General features: G+C 39.2%; 1 protein-coding gene across 4 annotated transcripts in view; it reads left to right on the top strand.

Annotated features, from left to right (window-relative positions):
- The window catches only part of DCAF6 (DDB1 and CUL4 associated factor 6), a 141,989-nt gene that overhangs the window by 2,258 nt on the left and 121,348 nt on the right, over positions 1-18,383 (top strand). The window contains exon 1 of one of the 4 annotated variants that reach the window (XM_039241902.1): positions 13,905-13,972. The exons of 2 other annotated variants lie outside the window; for them this stretch is intronic. In XM_039241902.1, coding sequence (XP_039097833.1) covers positions 13,969-13,972 — 4 coding nt within the window. In that variant the 5' untranslated portion in view covers positions 13,905-13,968. Of the gene's footprint in view, positions 1-13,904; positions 13,973-18,383 lie in introns of those variants that run through there. One more of the 4 variants, XM_039241903.1, reaches the window with a different exon arrangement.

The following is an 18,383-nucleotide window of genomic DNA, read 5'->3' on the forward strand; positions in this document are numbered from 1 at the left end:
AAGAGTCTGCTGATTTCAGTAGAATTTCCAGATTATCGATTTTCAAATATCAGTGTGTGTGTATATATATATACATATGTATGTATATATATGCTGTTCCTTATCTTAAATAATATTTTAAATGTGATAATATATACTTTATAAATAGTGTATTTTTGAACAGCATCCTTTAAAAGTGGTTTTCTTTTTTTTTTTTTTTTAATGTTTTATTTATTTCTTGGAGAGAGAGAGAGACAGCGTGAGCAGGGGAGGGTCAGAGAGAGAGGGAGTCACAGACTGAAACAGGCTCCAGGCTCTGAGCTGGCAGTCAGCACAGAGCCCGACGCGGGGCTCGAACCCATGAACCGCGAGATCATGACCTAAGCAAAAACCGGACGCTTAACCGACTAAGCCACCCAGGTGCCCCTGAGCATCTTTTTATGTACTTATTTGCCATCTTTATATTTTCAGTGAAATGTCCCTTCATGGTTTTTTGCTCAATTTTCTCAATTTTTGTTTGGCTTATTTTTTTTACTGTTGAGTTTTGGGACTACTTACATAATTTAGGTACTAGTCCTTTATCAGGTGTGCAGTTTTCATTATTTTCTCCCAGTCTATAGCTGATTTTTTCATTCTTTTCATAGGGTCTTTTGCAGAATGAAGGTTTTTAACTTCAGTGAAGTACAATTGATCAGTTTTTCCTTTTAGGATTATGCTTTTGATATCATGTCTGAGAACTCTTAACCTATCCCTAGATCCTAAAGGTTGTCTCCTAGGTGTTTTTCCCTAAAATTTTATTTAAGTCTAGGGTCCATTTTGTGTTAATTTTTATATGATGTGTGTGGTTTAGCTTGAAGTTCATTTTTGTGCCTATGAATGTCCACTTGATCTAGCACCATTTGTTGAAAGGCTGTATTTCTCCATTCAATTACTTTTGCACCTTTATTTTAGAATTTCTCCATTCAATTACTTTTGCACCTTTATTTTAGAAATCAGTTGGGCATTTTTGTGTGGATCTAATTCTGTGTTCTCTATTCTTTATCATTGATTTGGGTGTCTGTTCCTCTGTGAACAGTACCACACTGTCTTGCTTATTATTGTAGCTGTATGGTAAGTTTTAACATCAAGTTGAGTGATCTTTCCCCCCTTAGTTTGTTTTTTTCAAAATTGTTTTAGCTGTTCTATGTCTTGTGCCTTTCCATATGAGTTGTAGGACAAGCTTGTTTTTATCCCCAAATTACCTTACTGAGATTTTGATAGGAATTGCTTTGGATTTATATATCAATTAGAGAAGAACCGACATCTTTGTATTGAGTCTTCTGATCCATTAACATGGTACACTCTATATTTAAGTTGGTGTCTTTCATCAGCATTTTATAATTATCAGGGTATGTTATACTTATTTTTTTATATTTATGTTTAAATATTTAATTTTCTTTGGAGCAGTTACAAATGGTTTTGTGTTTTAAGTTCAACTTACATATGATCATTATTAGTATATGCAACTTTGTGTATGTGCTAATCTTGTATCCTGTGACCTTGCTGAAGTCACTTACAGTTCTAGGATTTTGGGGTGTCGGAGGCCGCGCCGGCTCTGACAGGTCCAGGGGTCCCTGAAGGATGGACGGTGTCGGCGAGAGAGTGAGAGAGCCCCGAGATTCTTTCTGATCACCAGGCAGGCATCTCTGTCCTGTCGGTTTGGGTGTCTTTATTTAAAGGTTCAGCAACAACATGAAGTCAGAGAAAGGAATTTCTACAATGGGAGGCNAGTGACTGAATTAATGAGATTAATGAGTTTTTAAAAAATAATATTTTGAAGTACTCCTACAAAGTCTTTTATGAAGCCCAAGTTCAAGAGTTTAGAAGATGGGGGCACCAGGTTTAAGGTTAAGTGTCCAACTCTTGGTTTTGGGGTAGGTCATTATTTTACGGTTTTTGAGTTCGAGCCCCACATCAGGCTCTGTGCTGGCAGCTCGGAGCCTGCTTGGGATTCTCTCCCTCCCCTCTCTCTCTCTCTCTCTCTCACTCTCTCAAAATAAATAATAATAAATTTAAACAATTTTAAAAGGTAGATTCCTTTTTTCTTTTTGAGACTTCAAACATTTTGATTGTTTATAGTATCGTAGATTATTTTTTCAATTTATCTCCATTATTTGTATTTTTAATAATGAATTACTTGGTAAGTAAATAACTCACAGATAGAATTGAAAGATTATTCTTGTAGTGTTTACATTTAAAATTATTTCACCATAGCATGTGTTTTTCCAATAGTGGTATTCAGGCTTTGTAGGTGATTTTAAATTTAATTAATTACTTCTATTCCTCCTGTCAAAACTGCTGTTAAGTAAAACATCTTTTTATATTGTGGGAATGAAGATAAATAATTTGCTATGTTATTTAGAAGAAAAATATGTATGTTCACTTACAACCCCCAAATTCACAAGATTTTACTGGGATTCAGAGGCTAGGCCAGCTATTGTCATCTTTATGGGCCTGATCAAAATTTCCATGTAGGATTCATTTTTTTATAGACTGAGTTACAAAGTCCAGCATCGGAAACACCTGTAGATTTAAATGTTTGCATCTCAAGATACTGTAGTGCTTTTGGGATTCAGTGATTATTATAATAATTTATCGGTCACAAAGTTTAGATACACACAGTGTTATAGAGATAAACGTTGCTTATAATAGAAGCTATTGTTTCTGCACATTTCTTTTTTCTACTCCTATTTCTCTCATTTTATATGGACTTGTCCACGCTTGAATTTATACTTTGTAACCCTTCTACTTTTATCGACAAAAGAGTAAAAGAACTTTTCAAGGGAGTTGTGTGCCCTAATGTATTGTATGTTTAATATAAAATCCTTAAGCTATGATTAAGCAGTGTTTTGGTGAGCTTGGGCTGCTGTGACAAAAAAGCATAAACTGGATAGCTTATAAACAACAGAAATGTATGTCTCACAGTTTTGGAGGCTGGAAGGCTGAGAGTGGGGTGACTGCGTCAGGATCTCAGCCTGGTGAGGAGGGCCTGCTTCCTGATCCAAGGCCATCTTTTCCTTGTAACCACACAGGGCAGAAGCAGGGTCTCTTAGAAGGGCACTAATCCTGATTTAATCACCTCTCCAAGATCCACCTCCTAATGCTAATCACCTGGGGGGTTAGGATTTCAACATTGGAATTTTGAAGGGACCCAGCCATTCAGACTATAGCAGGCAGCCAATGACAACTTTATTTGTTTGTTTGTTTATTATAAAGGTTTATTTATGTTTGATAGAGCACAAATGGGAGGGGCGGAGAGGGAGAGAGAGGATCAGAGAAGCAGGCTCTGTGCTGACAGCAGCGGGCCTGATGTGGGGCTCAAACTCAGGAACTTCCAGATCATGTCCTGAGCCGAAGTCAGACACAGCCAACTGAGCCTTGCAGGTACCTTCCAATGACATCTTTATAGTGGAGTTTGAAATTTCTGTTTGTAAGGGGATTAGGAAATCTGTATCTTTGGAGTATCATTGGAGTCCTATATATTGAAATGGATAATTTTTGCATTTAGATTCTTCTTTAGTATATCCTGAATACATGTACATTACCTAGTTCTTCATAATGTGTTGCCAAGTTACAATATGTTATATGAGTTAATAAATTCTGACTTTTTTTTTTTTTAATATTTTTATTTATTTCTAGGAGAGAGAGAGAGACAGCGTGAGCAGGGGAGGGTCAGAGAGAGGGAGACACAGACTCTGAAATAGGCTCCAGGCTCTGAGCTGGCAGTCAGCACAGAGCCCGACGCGGGGCTCGAACCCACGAACCGCGAGATCATGACCCAAGCGAAAGTCGGACGCTTAACCGACTAAGCCACCCAGGCGCCCCAATAAATTCTGACTTTTGCTTCCTTGTTAGCTGTTGGAGAAAAGTTAGTGGAATATTCGTATTTTGTTTCTTTAGTTTTGAAATCTCAATGCAAATTGAAAGATGTCTGATTTTAGTAGTGAAAAATGACTGTCAAATATGGCAAATACATGTAACAGAGTATGCTGATAATTCCTGAAGATAAGGCCAACAAAGGGATATCAATGATAGCAGCTGCAGACAGGTTTGAATGGCTCTTCTGTGGATTTCATTCTTCCCTGGTATAGGATGAAAACGCTTAGAAGGAATAGGAGCTGCTGGTAGCACAGAATTTATATTATAAACATGTTCTAGGTCAGTGTTTCTAAAATGTTGGACCAGCTCCACAGTAAAAATACATTTACGGGGTAAATTGTGATACACATATGCAGCTAAAAAGATTCTCCAAGTGGTGGTTAGCGTCACTATTGTCTGTTCTGTATCAGGCTAGAAATTGTGGTGTTGACCTCGTAGAATATTTACTGATACATCTTGGCTTGAGGTTTGCAAAATTATACTAGATGGTTTATATATATATTTAAAAAAATTTTTTAATGTTTGTTTATTATTGAGAGACAGAATCAGAGCATGAGCATGGGAGGGCAGAGAGAGGGAAAGATACATAATCTGAAGCAGGTTTCAGGCTCTGTGCTGATAGCTCAGAGCCTGACTTGGAGCTCGAACTCACAAACTGCGAGATCACCACGAGATCATGACCTGAGCCGAAGTCGGATGCTCAACCAACTGAGCCACCCAGGCCCCCCTAGATGGCTTATATTTTTAATAATTGTAATGGATTCTTATTAATGTCAAGGTTAGAGTGGGTGGGTTTCAAGTACTTATAGCATATTAAAATTTTTTTTAAACAATGCTTATAGCAATAAAGAATATATAAATAATGACACTTTGTTTACCCCTTGGGAAAAATAACTAGAGTGGGATTCTTTTAAAATATTATATCTTGGGTAGTAACTTGCAATAGAATTGCTGAGTTGTGTAAGTGTATTTAACTTTATAAGATATTGCCAGACTGCTTTCCAAAATAGTTGTGCCATACTGCATTCCCACAGCACTTGGCATTGGGAGTCTTCCTAATTTTAGCCTCTCTAGATATGTAGGTATAATGATATCATTATCATTTTAATTTGTGTTTGATTTATTCCTAATGATTAATGATGTTGAATATCTTTTCATGGCTTATTTGCCATCCTTATACTTTGGTTAAAAGTTCAGATTTACCTTCCTAATATTGTAGGAATTCTTTATATGTTCTTGATACAAGTTCTTTTTTTTAATGTTTTTTATTTATTTTTGAGAGAGAGAGAGAGAGAGAGAGAGAGACAGCATGAGCAGGGGAGGGTCAGAGAGAGAGGAAGATACAGAATCTGAAACGGGCTTCAAGCTCTGAGCTGGCTGTCAGCACAGAGCCTGATGCGGGGCTCAAACCCACGAACTGTGAGATCATGACCTGAGCCGAAGTTGGACACTTAACCTGGACACTTAACCGACTGAGCCACCCAAGGGCCCCTCTTGATACAAGTGTTTTTTTTTTTTAATTTTTAATGTTTTTTTAAATTTATTTCTAGGAGAGAGAGAGAGAGAGAGACAGCGTGAGCAGGGGAGGGCCAGAGAGAGGGAGTCACAGACTCTGAAACAGGCTCCAGGCTCTGAGCTAGCACAGAGCCCGACGCGGGGCTCGAACCCACGAACCGCGAGATCATGACCCAAGCGAAAGTCGGACGCTTAACCTGGACACTTAACCGACTGAGCCACCCAAGGGCCCCTCTTGATACAAGTGTTTTTTTTTTTTTAATTTTTAATGTTTTTTTAAATTTATTTCTAGGAGAGAGAGAGAGAGAGAGACAGCGTGAGCAGGGGAGGGCCAGAGAGAGGGAGTCACAGACTCTGAAACAGGCTCCAGGCTCTGAGCTAGCACAGAGCCCGACGCGGGGCTCGAACCCACGAACCGCGAGATCATGACCCAAGCGAAAGTTGGACGCTTAACCGACTAAGCCACCCAGGCGCACCCCCCTCTTGATACAAGTTTTTAATCAGATATGTATGTTGCAGATATTTGTCTCCCAGTTTGTCTTGTCTTTTTAACAGGGTCTTTTATACTTCATGCTTTCTGTGTCCTATTTAAGAATCTTTACCTAATCCAAGATCACAAAGATTTATGCTTTTTTTCTAGAAGTTTTCTATTTTTAATTTTTATATTTAGGTCTGTGAACAACTTGAATTAATTTTTATATATGCTGTGCACTAAGGGTCCACTTTCATTTCTTTGCATATGAATGTGCAGGTGTTCCAGCATCATCTGTAAAAAGACCGTCTCTTCCCCTTTGTAGAGAATTAGTTGGCCATATATGTAATTAATTTCTCTACCATGTTGATTGATCTAGCTGTCTTTATGGCAGTGCTTCATGTCTTTATAGTGAATATTGAAATCAGCTAGGGCAATGTTTTGAACTTCATTCTTTTCATACAAAATTATTTTGGCTATTCTGGGTTCTTTTCATTCCCTTATAATTTCTTTTCTTTTTTTTTTTTTTTAAGCAAACTACCCCCTCATTGTGGAGCTTGAACTCATAATCCTGAGACCAAGAGTCACATGCTCTACTACTAAGCCAGCCAGGTGCTCCTCATTCCCATTTAAATTTTAGAATCCGTTTGTCAATTTCTACAAAAAATTTTGGCTGGTATCATATTGAATCTATATGTTATTTCAGAGAGAACATCCGTAGTCTTTATAATATTGGATGTTCAATCCACAATGGTCGCTTTCGTCTCCAATTATTTAGGAATTCTTTCATTTCTTTAATGTTTTCTATTTTTCAGTGCACAGTTTTATACATATTATATGTATCCCTATAACATAATGTTTTAAATACTATTTTAGATGGTATTATTTTTTTAATTTCAGCATTTAGTTGTTCTTCATGGGTATATTGAAATGCAGTTGATTTTTTTTTATTGGCCTTACATCCTGCCAACTTTACTAGACTTACTCATTACTCCCCCTCCCCGTTTTTAAAAGTAAACTCTACCCTTAACGTGAGGCTTGAACTCATGACCCCAACGAAGATCAAGGGTCACGTGCTCTACGAACTGAGCCAGCCAGGTGCCCTAATTACTTCTTATAAATGGTTTTTTCCAAATTTGGAGGATTTTTATGTAGATGATTATGTCACTGCATATTAAAACAGTTTTATTTCTTCTTTTTTCACCTGTATTCCTTTTTTCTTTTTTCCTTTTTCTTGCTTAATTGCACTGGCCAGGATTGCAGTAAAATCTTGAATGGAAATACTGAGAGTAGACATTGTTGCCTCATTCCTCATCTTGGAAAACATTACAGTTTTTCACTATTAAATATCTACCGACCATAGGTTTTTTGTAGATACTCTTTGAAGAAATGTCTTTCTTAGGTTGCTGAGAATGTTTGTAATGAGTAGCTGTCTAAATCGATTTAATCAATCTATTAAGTTGATTATATAATTCTCTTTCATTGATTCTGTTATTTTGGTATATTAGCATATTGAATGATTTTTTAATGTTGAACCAACATTCAATTCCTGGGCTAATCCTATTTGGTTATGATAAATTGTCCTTGATATATTGCTGGCTTGAGTTTTGGTAGGAATTTTGTGTCTGTGCTCATAAAATTTAGCTTGTTGTTTTCTTATAATTTATAAGCTTATAATTACATTTTTATATAATTTTTTTTATACAAGCTTATATTTTTGCTTGTTTTTGGTATCAAGATAATGCTGGCCTCATAAATGAGTTGAATGTATTCATATAGAATTGAAATTATCTTTGTCTTACACATTTGATAGATTTCATTGTTGAAGACCTCAGAGCTTGGAGTTCTGTCTGTGGGAAGGTGTTGTTTGTTTGTTAGTTTGTTTTTAACTTGGCACTTTCCTTAACATTTTATTTTGAGATAATTGTAGGTTCGTATGCAATTGTTAGAAATAATTTGGAGAGATCTCATAAAGCCTTCAACTAATATTGCCAGTGGTAACGTATTATACAACTATATGACAATATCACAATTAGGAAATTGACATAGATAAAGCCATGAACCTTATTCAGATATCTCCAGTTATATATGTACTTATTTGTGTGTGTATTCTGTGCATTTTTTAACATTAATTTTAATTAACTTCATTGGAGTAACATGGTCACCACCACAATTAAGGTAGGGAATAGTCCCATCACTACAGTCCTGTGTGACACCCTTTTTATAGTTCTCCCTGCTGCTAACCTCTGGCAACCATTAATCTGCTTTTCATCTCTGTGATTTTGTCAGTTCAAAAATGTTATATATATAACATGTATGTTAACGTTATAAATAACAGGATATATTTTGAGACTGGCTGTTGTCACTCAGCATATTTCCCTTAACATTCATCCAAATTGTTGTATTAATAGTTTATTCATTTTTTTGTTTATTAGTATTTCATGATGTGGATATATGGTTATTTAACCATTCACCTGTTGAAGATATTTGGATTGTTTCTGTTTTTGACTGTTAAGTATAAAACTGTTATGAACATTGAAGTTTCATATGAACATAAGTCTTCATCTTTTGGAGATGAATGTCTAAGAATTGCAGTTACTAGGTTGTAGGGTAAGCACATTGTTTAATTTTGTAAGAAACTGCTATACTCTTTTTCAGATAATAGCTATTTCATTTTGCATTCCCATCAGCCATGTGTGAGTAATCCATTTTCTCTGCATCCTCACCAGCAGGAGTGTGATCACTGTTTTTATTTCTAACTATATAGTGATAACTCAGGGGCGCCTGGGTGGCTCAGTCGGTTAAGCGTCCGACTTCGGCTCAGGTCAGGATCTCACGGTTCATGGGTTCGAGCCCCGCGTCGGACTCTGCTGACAGCTCAGAACCTGGAGCCTGTTTCAGATTCTGTGTCTCCTTCTCTCTCTGACCCTCCCCTGCTCACGCTGTCTCTCTCTCTCAGGAATAAATAAAACATTAAAAATTTTTTTAAAAAACTATGTAGTGATAACTCATGGTTTTAATTTATATTTCTCTAATGGCTAATCTTGAGCATCTTTTTTTTTTTAATTTTTTTAAATTTATTTCTAGGAGAGAGAGAGAGACAGCGTGAGCAGGGGAGGGTCAGAGAGAGAGGGAGTCACAGACTGAAACAGGCTCCAGGCTCTGAGCTGGCAGTCAGCACAGAGCCCGACGCGGGGCTCGAACCCATGAACCGCGAGATCATGACCTAAGCAAAAACCGGACGCTTAACCGACTAAGCCACCCAGGTGCCCCTGAGCATCTTTTTATGTACTTATTTGCCATCTTTATATTTTCAGTGAAATGTCCCTTCATGGTTTTTTGCTCAATTTTCTCAATTTTTGTTTGGCTTATTTTTTTTACTGTTGAGTTTTGGGACTACTTACATAATTTAGGTACTAGTCCTTTATCAGGTGTGCAGTTTTCATTATTTTCTCCCAGTCTATAGCTGTTTTTTTCATTCTTTTCATAGGGTCTTTTGCAGAATGAAGGTTTTTAACTTCAGTGAAGTACAATTGATCAGTTTTTCCTTTTAGGATTATGCTTTTGATATCATGTCTGAGAACTCTTAACCTATCCCTAGATCCTAAAGGTTGTCTCCTAGGTGTTTTTCCCTAAAATTTTATTTAAGTCTAGGGTCCATTTTGTGTTAATTTTTATATGATGTGTGTGGTTTAGCTTGAAGTTCATTTTTGTGCCTATGAATGTCCACTTGATCTAGCACCATTTGTTGAAAGGCTGTATTTCTCCATTCAATTACTTTTGCACCTTTATTTTAGAATTTCTCCATTCAATTACTTTTGCACCTTTATTTTAGAAATCAGTTGGGCATTTTTGTGTGGATCTAATTCTGTGTTCTCTATTCTTTATCATTGATTTGGGTGTCTGTTCCTCTGTGAACAGTACCACACTGTCTTGCTTATTATTGTAGCTGTATGGTAAGTTTTAACATCAAGTTGAGTGATCTTTCCCCCCTTAGTTTGTTTTTTTCAAAATTGTTTTAGCTGTTCTATGTCTTGTGCCTTTCCATATGAGTTGTAGGACAAGCTTGTTTTTATCCCCAAATTACCTTACTGAGATTTTGATAGGAATTGCTTTGGATTTATATATCAATTAGAGAAGAACCGACATCTTTGACTGTATTGAGTCTTCTGATCCATTAACATGGTACACTCTATATTTAAGTTGGTGTCTTTCATCAGCATTTTATAATTATCAGGGTATGTTATACTTATTTTTTTATATTTATGTTTAAATATTTAATTTTCTTTGGAGCAGTTACAAATGGTTTTGTGTTTTAAGTTCAACTTACATATGATCATTATTAGTATATGCAACTTTGTGTATGTGCTAATCTTGTATCCTGTGACCTTGCTGAAGTCACTTACAGTTCTAGGATTTTGGGGTGTCGGAGGCCGCGCCGGCTCTGACAGGTCCAGGGGTCCCTGAAGGATGGACGGTGTCGGCGAGAGAGTGAGAGAGCCCCGAGATTCTTTCTGATCACCAGGCAGGCATCTCTGTCCTGTCGGTTTGGGTGTCTTTATTTAAAGGTTCAGCAACAACATGAAGTCAGAGAAAGGAATTTCTACAATGGGAGGCCTTTTGCGATAACAAGTTTTTGATAATTCTGCAGAATTATCTCAGTTATAGTGAATTTACAACCAAGGAATTAACAGGATGCTCTTAGTGAAAAACAGGATAATATATAGGTTAAGTTGTATATAGATAAGCTAGGAGTCATTCTGTCTGGCTCTCAAGAGGATGAATGTTTCTGAATTGGTTTGTGTGTGGAAACCATCATGGGGGCCCTAAATGTGTCCGTCTTGCACCTGGGTTTATGTTTTAGCTACTCTTATCTATCTTCATCCCAGCTGCCAGTGTAAGGGAGGGTGTTTGTGGAATGCAGGCCTTGAGGAAGGGACTGCTCTGTTTTACCAATTAGCAAAGATATATGTAGTAGCTATGTTCTGCTCTTAACCCCAAAATAGGTTCTTTGTCTCAGGGCCAGGCTCAGTTGTAACTCTTGTGTTCTTAACCCCCTCTATTATCTAAGCCTTGGGTCTGCAAGGCCCATAGGAAGAGCCTTTTGACAATCGCCCATAGAGCTTTCATCTAAAGTCTCTTTTGTAAAGGCAGGAATATGCTTTTCCTTATGAGGTATCTGTATTCAGAATATGGGTCTGATATGGAACATTGGGAGGCCTGGTCAATCCCAGCAGGCTTATATCCAACATGAGCCAGTAGTAGTAGAAGAAGATACCACTTTTCATTTCTCATGGGAGGAGCTGCAAACATTGTCACTTCCTTGCCGTGATTGCCATCCAGAGAGGCCGGTTCGGCTCCCGGCATTGGGGAGGTATAATCTTGGGGGGCTTTTACATGCAAAACCATGTCATCTCCAGTGTTTCATTTCTCCCGTTCTAATATGTATGTCTTCTTTTTTTTTTCTTGCAATATTGCATTGGCTAAAACTTCCAGTTCAGGTTTATCTTGTTTTGTTGTGCTTCATTTTACTTACTGCACTTTGAAGATACTGCGTGTTTTTTGTTTGTTTGTTTGTTTGTTTTACAGATTGAAAGTTTGTGACAACCCTGTGTGGAGCAATGGTTTTCCAAAAGCATTTGCTCACTTTGTGTTTCTGTGTCACATTTTGGTAATTCTTACAGTATTTAAAACGTTTTCTTAATTTTTTTTTTAAAATATTTTATAAATGTTTTTATTTTTTGAGAGAGAAAGAGACAGAGCAGAGCATGAGTGGAGGAGGTGCAGAGAGAGAGGGAGAGACAGAATCCGAAGCAGGCTCCAGGCTCTGAGCTGTCAGCACAGAGCCCGATGTGGGGCTCGAACCCACAAACGTGAGATCATGACCTGAGCCGAAGTCAGATGCTTAACCGACTGAGCCACCCAGGTGCCCCAAACTTTTTCTTATTATAATTGTTACAGTGATCTGTGATCAGTAATCTTTGATGTTAATATTGTCATTGTTTTGGGGCCCCGCAATCTATACCCATATAAGACAATGGACTTAATCAGTAAGTGTTGTTTGTTCTGACTATTCCACTGACCATTGTCTCCCTCTTTTTGTGTCCACCTACTCCCTGAGAACAACAATATTGAAATCAGGCCAATTAATAACTCTACCGTGTTCCTTTCAAGTGAAAGAAAGAGTTGCATATCTCACTTTTTTTTTTTTAATGTTTATTTATTTGAGAGAGAGAGACACACAGAGTGCAAGTGAGGGAGGGGCAGAGAGAGGGAGACACAGAATCTGGAGCAGTCTCCAAGCTCTGAGCTGTCAGCATAGAACCTGATGCGGGGCTCAAACCCATGAACCCTGAGATCATGACCTGAGCTGAAGTAGGTGCTTAACCATCTGAGCCACCCAGGCACCCCTGCATATCTCACTTTAAATTAAAAGCTAGAAATGATTAAGCTTATTAGGGAATACATGTTGAAAACCGAGATAGGCTGAAAGGTGGCCTTTTGTGCCAAACAGCCAAGTTGTGAATGCAAAAGGAAAGTTCTTGGAGGAAATTAAAAGTGCTATTCCAATGAACACAAGATTGATAAGAAAGTGAAACAGCCTTATTGCTGATATGGGGAAAGTTTTAGTGGTCTGGACAGAAGATCAAACAGCCACAACATTCCTTAAGCCAAACCCTAATTCAAAGCAAGGCCCTAACGCTCTTTAACTGTATGAGGGCTGAGGGAGGTGAGAAATCTGAAAAAGAAAAGTTTGAAATCAGCAGAGTTTTGTTCATGAGATTTAAGGAAAAGAAGCCATCTCCTTAACATACAAGTGCAAGGTGAAGCAGCAAGTGCTCCAGAAGTTCTAGCAAGATAATTAGCGAAGGTGATGGCAGTAAATAACAGACTCTCAGTGTAGATGAAACATTCTTTTACTGAACAGTCTTCTATGAGAAGATGCCATCCAGGACTTACGTATTTAAAGAGGAGAAGTCAATACTTGGCTTTAAGGCTTCAAAGGACAGGCTGACTCTCTTGTTAGGGGCTAATACATCTGGTGACTTTAAGGGAAGCCAGTGCTCATTTACCATTTTGAAAATCTTAGGCCCCTAAAGATTGTATTAAATTTACTCTGTCTGTGCTTTATCTACTCTATCTGTGCTTTAGCCTGGATGATAGCATTCTGTTTACAACATGGTTACTGAATGTTTTAAGCCCACTGTTGAGACCTCCTGCTCAGAAGGAAAGAAAAGATACCTTTCAAAATATTTCTGCTCATTGACAATGCTCTGATGGAGATTTACATCCAGGTCAGTGTTTTCAATGCCTGCTTACACAACATCCATTTTACAGCCCTTGGATCAAGGATTCATTTTGACTTTCATGTCTTACTGTTTAAAAATTAAGTTTTGAAAGGCCACAGCTGCCATAGATTGTGATTCCTCTGGTGGATCTGGGCAAGGTAAATTGAATATCTTCTGGAGTGGGTTCCCTATTTTAGATGCCATTAAGAACATTTTTGGTTTATGGGAAGGGATCAAAATATCAACGTTAACAGGAGTTTGGCAGAAGTTGATTCCAACCCTCGTGGACGACGTGGAGGGGCTGGAGGCCTCAGTGGAGGAAGTGACTGCTGATGTGTTGGAAATGGCAAGAGAACTAGAATGAGAAGTGGTCTGAAGGTGGGACTGAATGGCCGCAATCTCAGGATTGAACGGAGGAGGAGTCGCGTCCCGTGGACGAGCAGAGAAAGTGTTTCTCGAGATGGAAGCTGCTGGTGAAGGTGCTGTGGAGGTTGTTGGAAGGACCACAAAGTATTTACAATAGGACGTAAGCTTGGTTGGTAAAGCGGTGGCAGGGTCTGAGGGCACGGACTCCAGTGTCGAAAAATGATCTCTTATGGGTACAGTGTTACATTGCGTCACATGCTACAGAGAAGTCCTTTGTTCAAGGAAGAGCCACGTGAAGAGGCCGACCTCCCTGTTGTCTTGGGAGAAGTTGCCGCGGCCACCGAGCACGCAGCAGACGCCAGCCGGTCGTCAGCAGGATCAGCGCCAGGCAAGGCCTCCTCTGGCAGAGAGGTTAGGACTGCTGCAAGCATGGGTGAGGGTTAGCACTTTTTAGCAATAACCTATTTTTAAATTAGATTAGGTCTATATATTGTTTCTTGCGATATAATGCTTTGCACACTCAGTAGACTGCAGGATGATGTAAACATTTATCTGCACTGGGAAACTGAAAATTTCAGTTGACTCACTTTGCCACTCTGTTTGCTTTACTGTGGTGGTCTGGGACGAAACTGCAGTATCTCTGAGGTGTGACTGTACTGTTTTTTGTCGTCGTCGTCATCGTCTTTCATTGTTAGTAAAAGCATTTAATAAAGAGGCAGAGTTCTCTTCACTGGAGAGTAGGAAACCGTAGCATTAAAATGAGGAAAAAGTGGAGTTTTTTTCATATAGAATAGCTTTTTTGTGCAATACTTTGACATTTTTTATTTGTTTTCTTTTTTAAAAACTAAGTAAAATTTAATTCACAAGTTAGTTAGCATATAGTGCCATAATGATTTCAGAAGTAGATTCCTTAATGCCCCTCACCCATTTAGGGCCCCCATCCTCCCCCAGTGATAGTGATGAGGTTGGGTGTCCTTGTTATATTCTTCCTGATTTTAACTGGAAAGTGTTCAGCTTTTCACCACTAGAAGTTGTAGGTTTTATAGGCACTGTCTCTCAGGTTGAGGGAGTTTCCTTCTATTCCTGGTTTGCTGAGGGTTTGAGTGGGCTCATCAGGGAAGCAGAATCATTAGAAGACACACACACACAAAGGTGTGTTACTGGTGTTTGGTCTGAATATCACTGTGAGGACTCCTAAATTGTCTTTGTAAAGTTAGTTTCTTAATGTCTGATACTGAGGCTTGACCTGCTTTGGACCATTGGGAAGGGAAGATGGCGGTAAATTGCGGGTAGGAAGGACAAACTTGAACCCATGAAGACCGAGGATCTATGTTAGTTCTCACTGTCTCCAAACTTATTGATGTCCTCCAGGGATGTTCTGTGGGGTGTTCTTTAGGGAAGTCCGGCACCTTTGGTCATGGCCTAAAACATACAGCGTCCTCGGTGTATGAAGAAGCTAGGGGTGGACCCATGGGAAGGCGAGCCGCTCGTAGGCCTAGTTGCCGTTCCTTCCAAGAAGGTCAGCGCGTGTAAGCAGCCTTCTGTGCGACGTCAGGATGGCTGTAATTGTACTTCCGTCCACAGTCCTGTGCAGAAATGGCTGGTGATTCATCCTAAGAAGAAACCTACAGGAAGGGATTCTGGGAATGTAGTTAAGTGTGAGTTGACACATTTCAGGGCCACCACACTTACTGTTGATTATTTATCAGATGGGAGGGGGTTTCCTGCCTTTCCCTGAAGGATAGGCGGTGTCTGCTTTTATCCCTTTCTCAGGACAGTTGCCTTTGCCCGATATGGTGGTGAGGGTTTGCTGCCTCTCTCATGGGTAGTAGACATTTGCTGAGGCCGTTTTTAGCTCAGCTTTCTACAGTGACTTTCGGCATTTGTTTCCCCTGAGAGAATGGCTTGAAACGTGAGTGGGGTTTCATGCCTGTGTCCTGCCAGACAGGGACTCTTTCTGGTCTCCTGCCCTGTTTCCAGTGTTTCCTGCAAGTTTGTGGCGGAAGCTAACAGAAAAGAGCTGGGGGCCGACTGAGGACTCTGCCGTGTCTGGGACCCGTCTTGTTAGCCAGCAGCTGGCCGTTCAGCATTCGCTTGCACGTCACACAGTTCTCCTTCCACATCTGATGGCAGCTCTCTCTTTGTCCTGTGCTCTGTCAAAGCTGAACCCATTCTGTGTCCTGTCTCCCCCAAAGGAATTTTGTCACCCTTTGATTTTCAGTTCACCTGTTCATCTGGTAAGATGCCATGGGAACCAAAGACGAAGATTATTTCAAGAAGATGGCAGTCAGCTGTGACAGATAATGCTCTGGGGTCGTGAGAAGTGTGTCTTAGAAGGGCCCACTGGGCTTGCTGATACAGTATGATTTCTACGGACAAAATCAGTGGAGAGGAGGCGGCAACAGGGACGGTGCGGGGTAACGAGGACCTGACTGAGCGAGGGAAGGCGGTGCATGGAGGTGACGGGAAGGTTTGGCATTAGAGACAAAGTAGATCGAAGGGACAGTAGAGTGAAGTAATGTGAAAAATGCTGTGAAAGTGCTTTTCTGTCTCTGCTGTTCAGTATCACCAGCCTTATTCTCTTTCCTTAATCAGCTGAACTTACCTCAGCTCCCAAATGAGGTCAGTTTTTAAAAATCATTTTTCTCTCTTCAGGCAATATTCACTTCTAACAGTCCCCCCTGTATATGGGGAGAGGGCTCAAGTGTAAAGCATATCAGGCAGATCCCCAAGTTTTAAGCATGCTGACTAATTTACTCCTGACAATAAATGTGTTCCCATCAAATGTAAAACTTACACAAATGTAATGTAAACTCAGGCTCTGAGAAGTTACATTTACGCATAGTATGTTCCAAATTAGGTATTTAACCTGGTCGAACACTTCTTATCTCCACACGTGTTATCACTAGCATCGCCTTACCCTGGTCTGCTCAGGGAGACAGGTATGTGAGGGGTAAGTTACAGAACCATTCAACATGAGCAATAACTCTTATAAAAAGACCAGTAGCTGTATATTTATTGTCGTTGAAAGATGTTCACCCCACAGAAGACACATTATAGAACAGAGTGAAAATTATGATCCCATTGACTTATTCACTGATTCAGCAAATGTATACTAAATGCCCATTTTGTCCTCAGCACTGTTCTAGCCACTTACGACACTTGGGTGAACAAAAGAGTGTTTCTCCTTTTATTGAGCTTGTGGTCTATTAACATAGAACAGAATGTCAAGGCAGTGATGGAATTACGAGAGGCAGCATGGGTTGCAAGAAAGACATGAGTAGGAAGCCCTAGCAGTAGGTAAATTCATCCGTAACAAGTGTGTGATTGTTGGGAGACCGTTCTCCATGCCCCTTGCACTTCTGCACATTTGTGAGCAGAGGCACTGGCTGCTTTGTTCTGGACTATCTTTTCAATAATGTATACACAGGCACCAGTTATTGTATCTTTCTCTGGAGCAGAGGGCAGATTTATTTATTGTCCATTATAATAAAGATAATGTCACTCTGCGAAAAAGGTCAGACAGGTTTGCTTGATATTTTATAAGATGTGGGTTTCTTCAGTTCAGGATTCCCCAGTTCTGATTCAAACCCCCAGCATGTCCAGTATTTACCTGGACTGCTCCGCATTGCCCTGTGGGAATTGGGGGACAAGGAGCCTCTGTGAACCTGAAGCTGACATCGATTAGGTAGAAAAATCCTTTGCTTCTGACTTAGGAGTCTCGCGTCTTCTGCCAACATTCATGAGATGGTGGCAGGTACTTGTTAGCTCGCAGGTCGTCTAGACTTCACAGTTCTTGACGACAGGTATGAGTTTACTTTTATTTTAATTCGAGGGGCCTCAGGTTTTTAACCTTACAGTTTTTATTTTAGGGTGTCTGTCAGTTCCTATTTTTTGGTCGTGCATTTAATTACTGAGAGGATAGAGTTTATATTAGTTGGTTCTGGAAGCATATTTAATGAGGCATGTGAAGAATACAGTGATTTTGATCTCCACAGTCGCATAGGAATAGTTCAGGTGCTATTTGACTGTCATGTCTCAGTGCATGTTTTTATGTGCAGGTTTCATGTGAAGGTTCTTAGAAGAGCTCAGCTTTTCTTCTGCCATCATTTTCACTAGACAGAGATGGCTGGAGCTGTGTTTTCAAACCCAGATTTTAAAAATTTGCAAGAAAATTTTTTGGTTCTTCTTCTTCCTTCTCCTCCTCCTCTCCCAACCCCTCCTCCCCATCCTCCTCCATGTATTTTAATGAATTTTAATTGCTGTCATATTGTTAATATGATCTTAGCCCTTAATTATAACTCAGGAGGATTGCCAAGCCTGCTGTTGGCCGAAGGAGCGATATTTTTTTGTAATGTTACCTGTTTGCTACAGTTAGCGTCATTTTAAAACAAAGTCAGATTTGAAAAGTTAATTATATAAAGTACAACCAATTCATGAAAATACTGAATTTCTGTAAGTTGTTTTATTCTAGTGTTTAGAACCGTGGAACATTCCCCCCATGTAAAAAAAGAAGAAAAGAAAAAAATTCTCTAACCTACATGTTCATCCTTTACCTGGCCATCTTACCAGTTATAACCAAGCACAAAGAAAGAAAGTAGTTCGGTCTCAAGAAGATCTTAATAATTACATTGAATGGCAACAAAATGTAATAGAGAAATCTGTCCCTGGTGACAGTGTACAGAGAGCATAGTCAAATTTAATTTTATTTGAGATCTCATCAGCCTGATTACTTAGCTAATTATCGTTCTTTGTCATATATTCAGCTTCTTTTCATTAGAGCTTCTGAATAAACATGAAGCTTTTTGGTCTTTCTTTGATACAGATGATTCATTTTTTAAAGG

The sequence above is a fragment of the Hyaena hyaena genome, unplaced genomic scaffold, assembly GCF_003009895.1.
Source record: "Hyaena hyaena isolate Hyena2069 unplaced genomic scaffold, ASM300989v1 scaffold_201, whole genome shotgun sequence".
In the NCBI taxonomy this organism is placed as follows: Eukaryota; Metazoa; Chordata; class Mammalia; order Carnivora; family Hyaenidae; genus Hyaena; species Hyaena hyaena.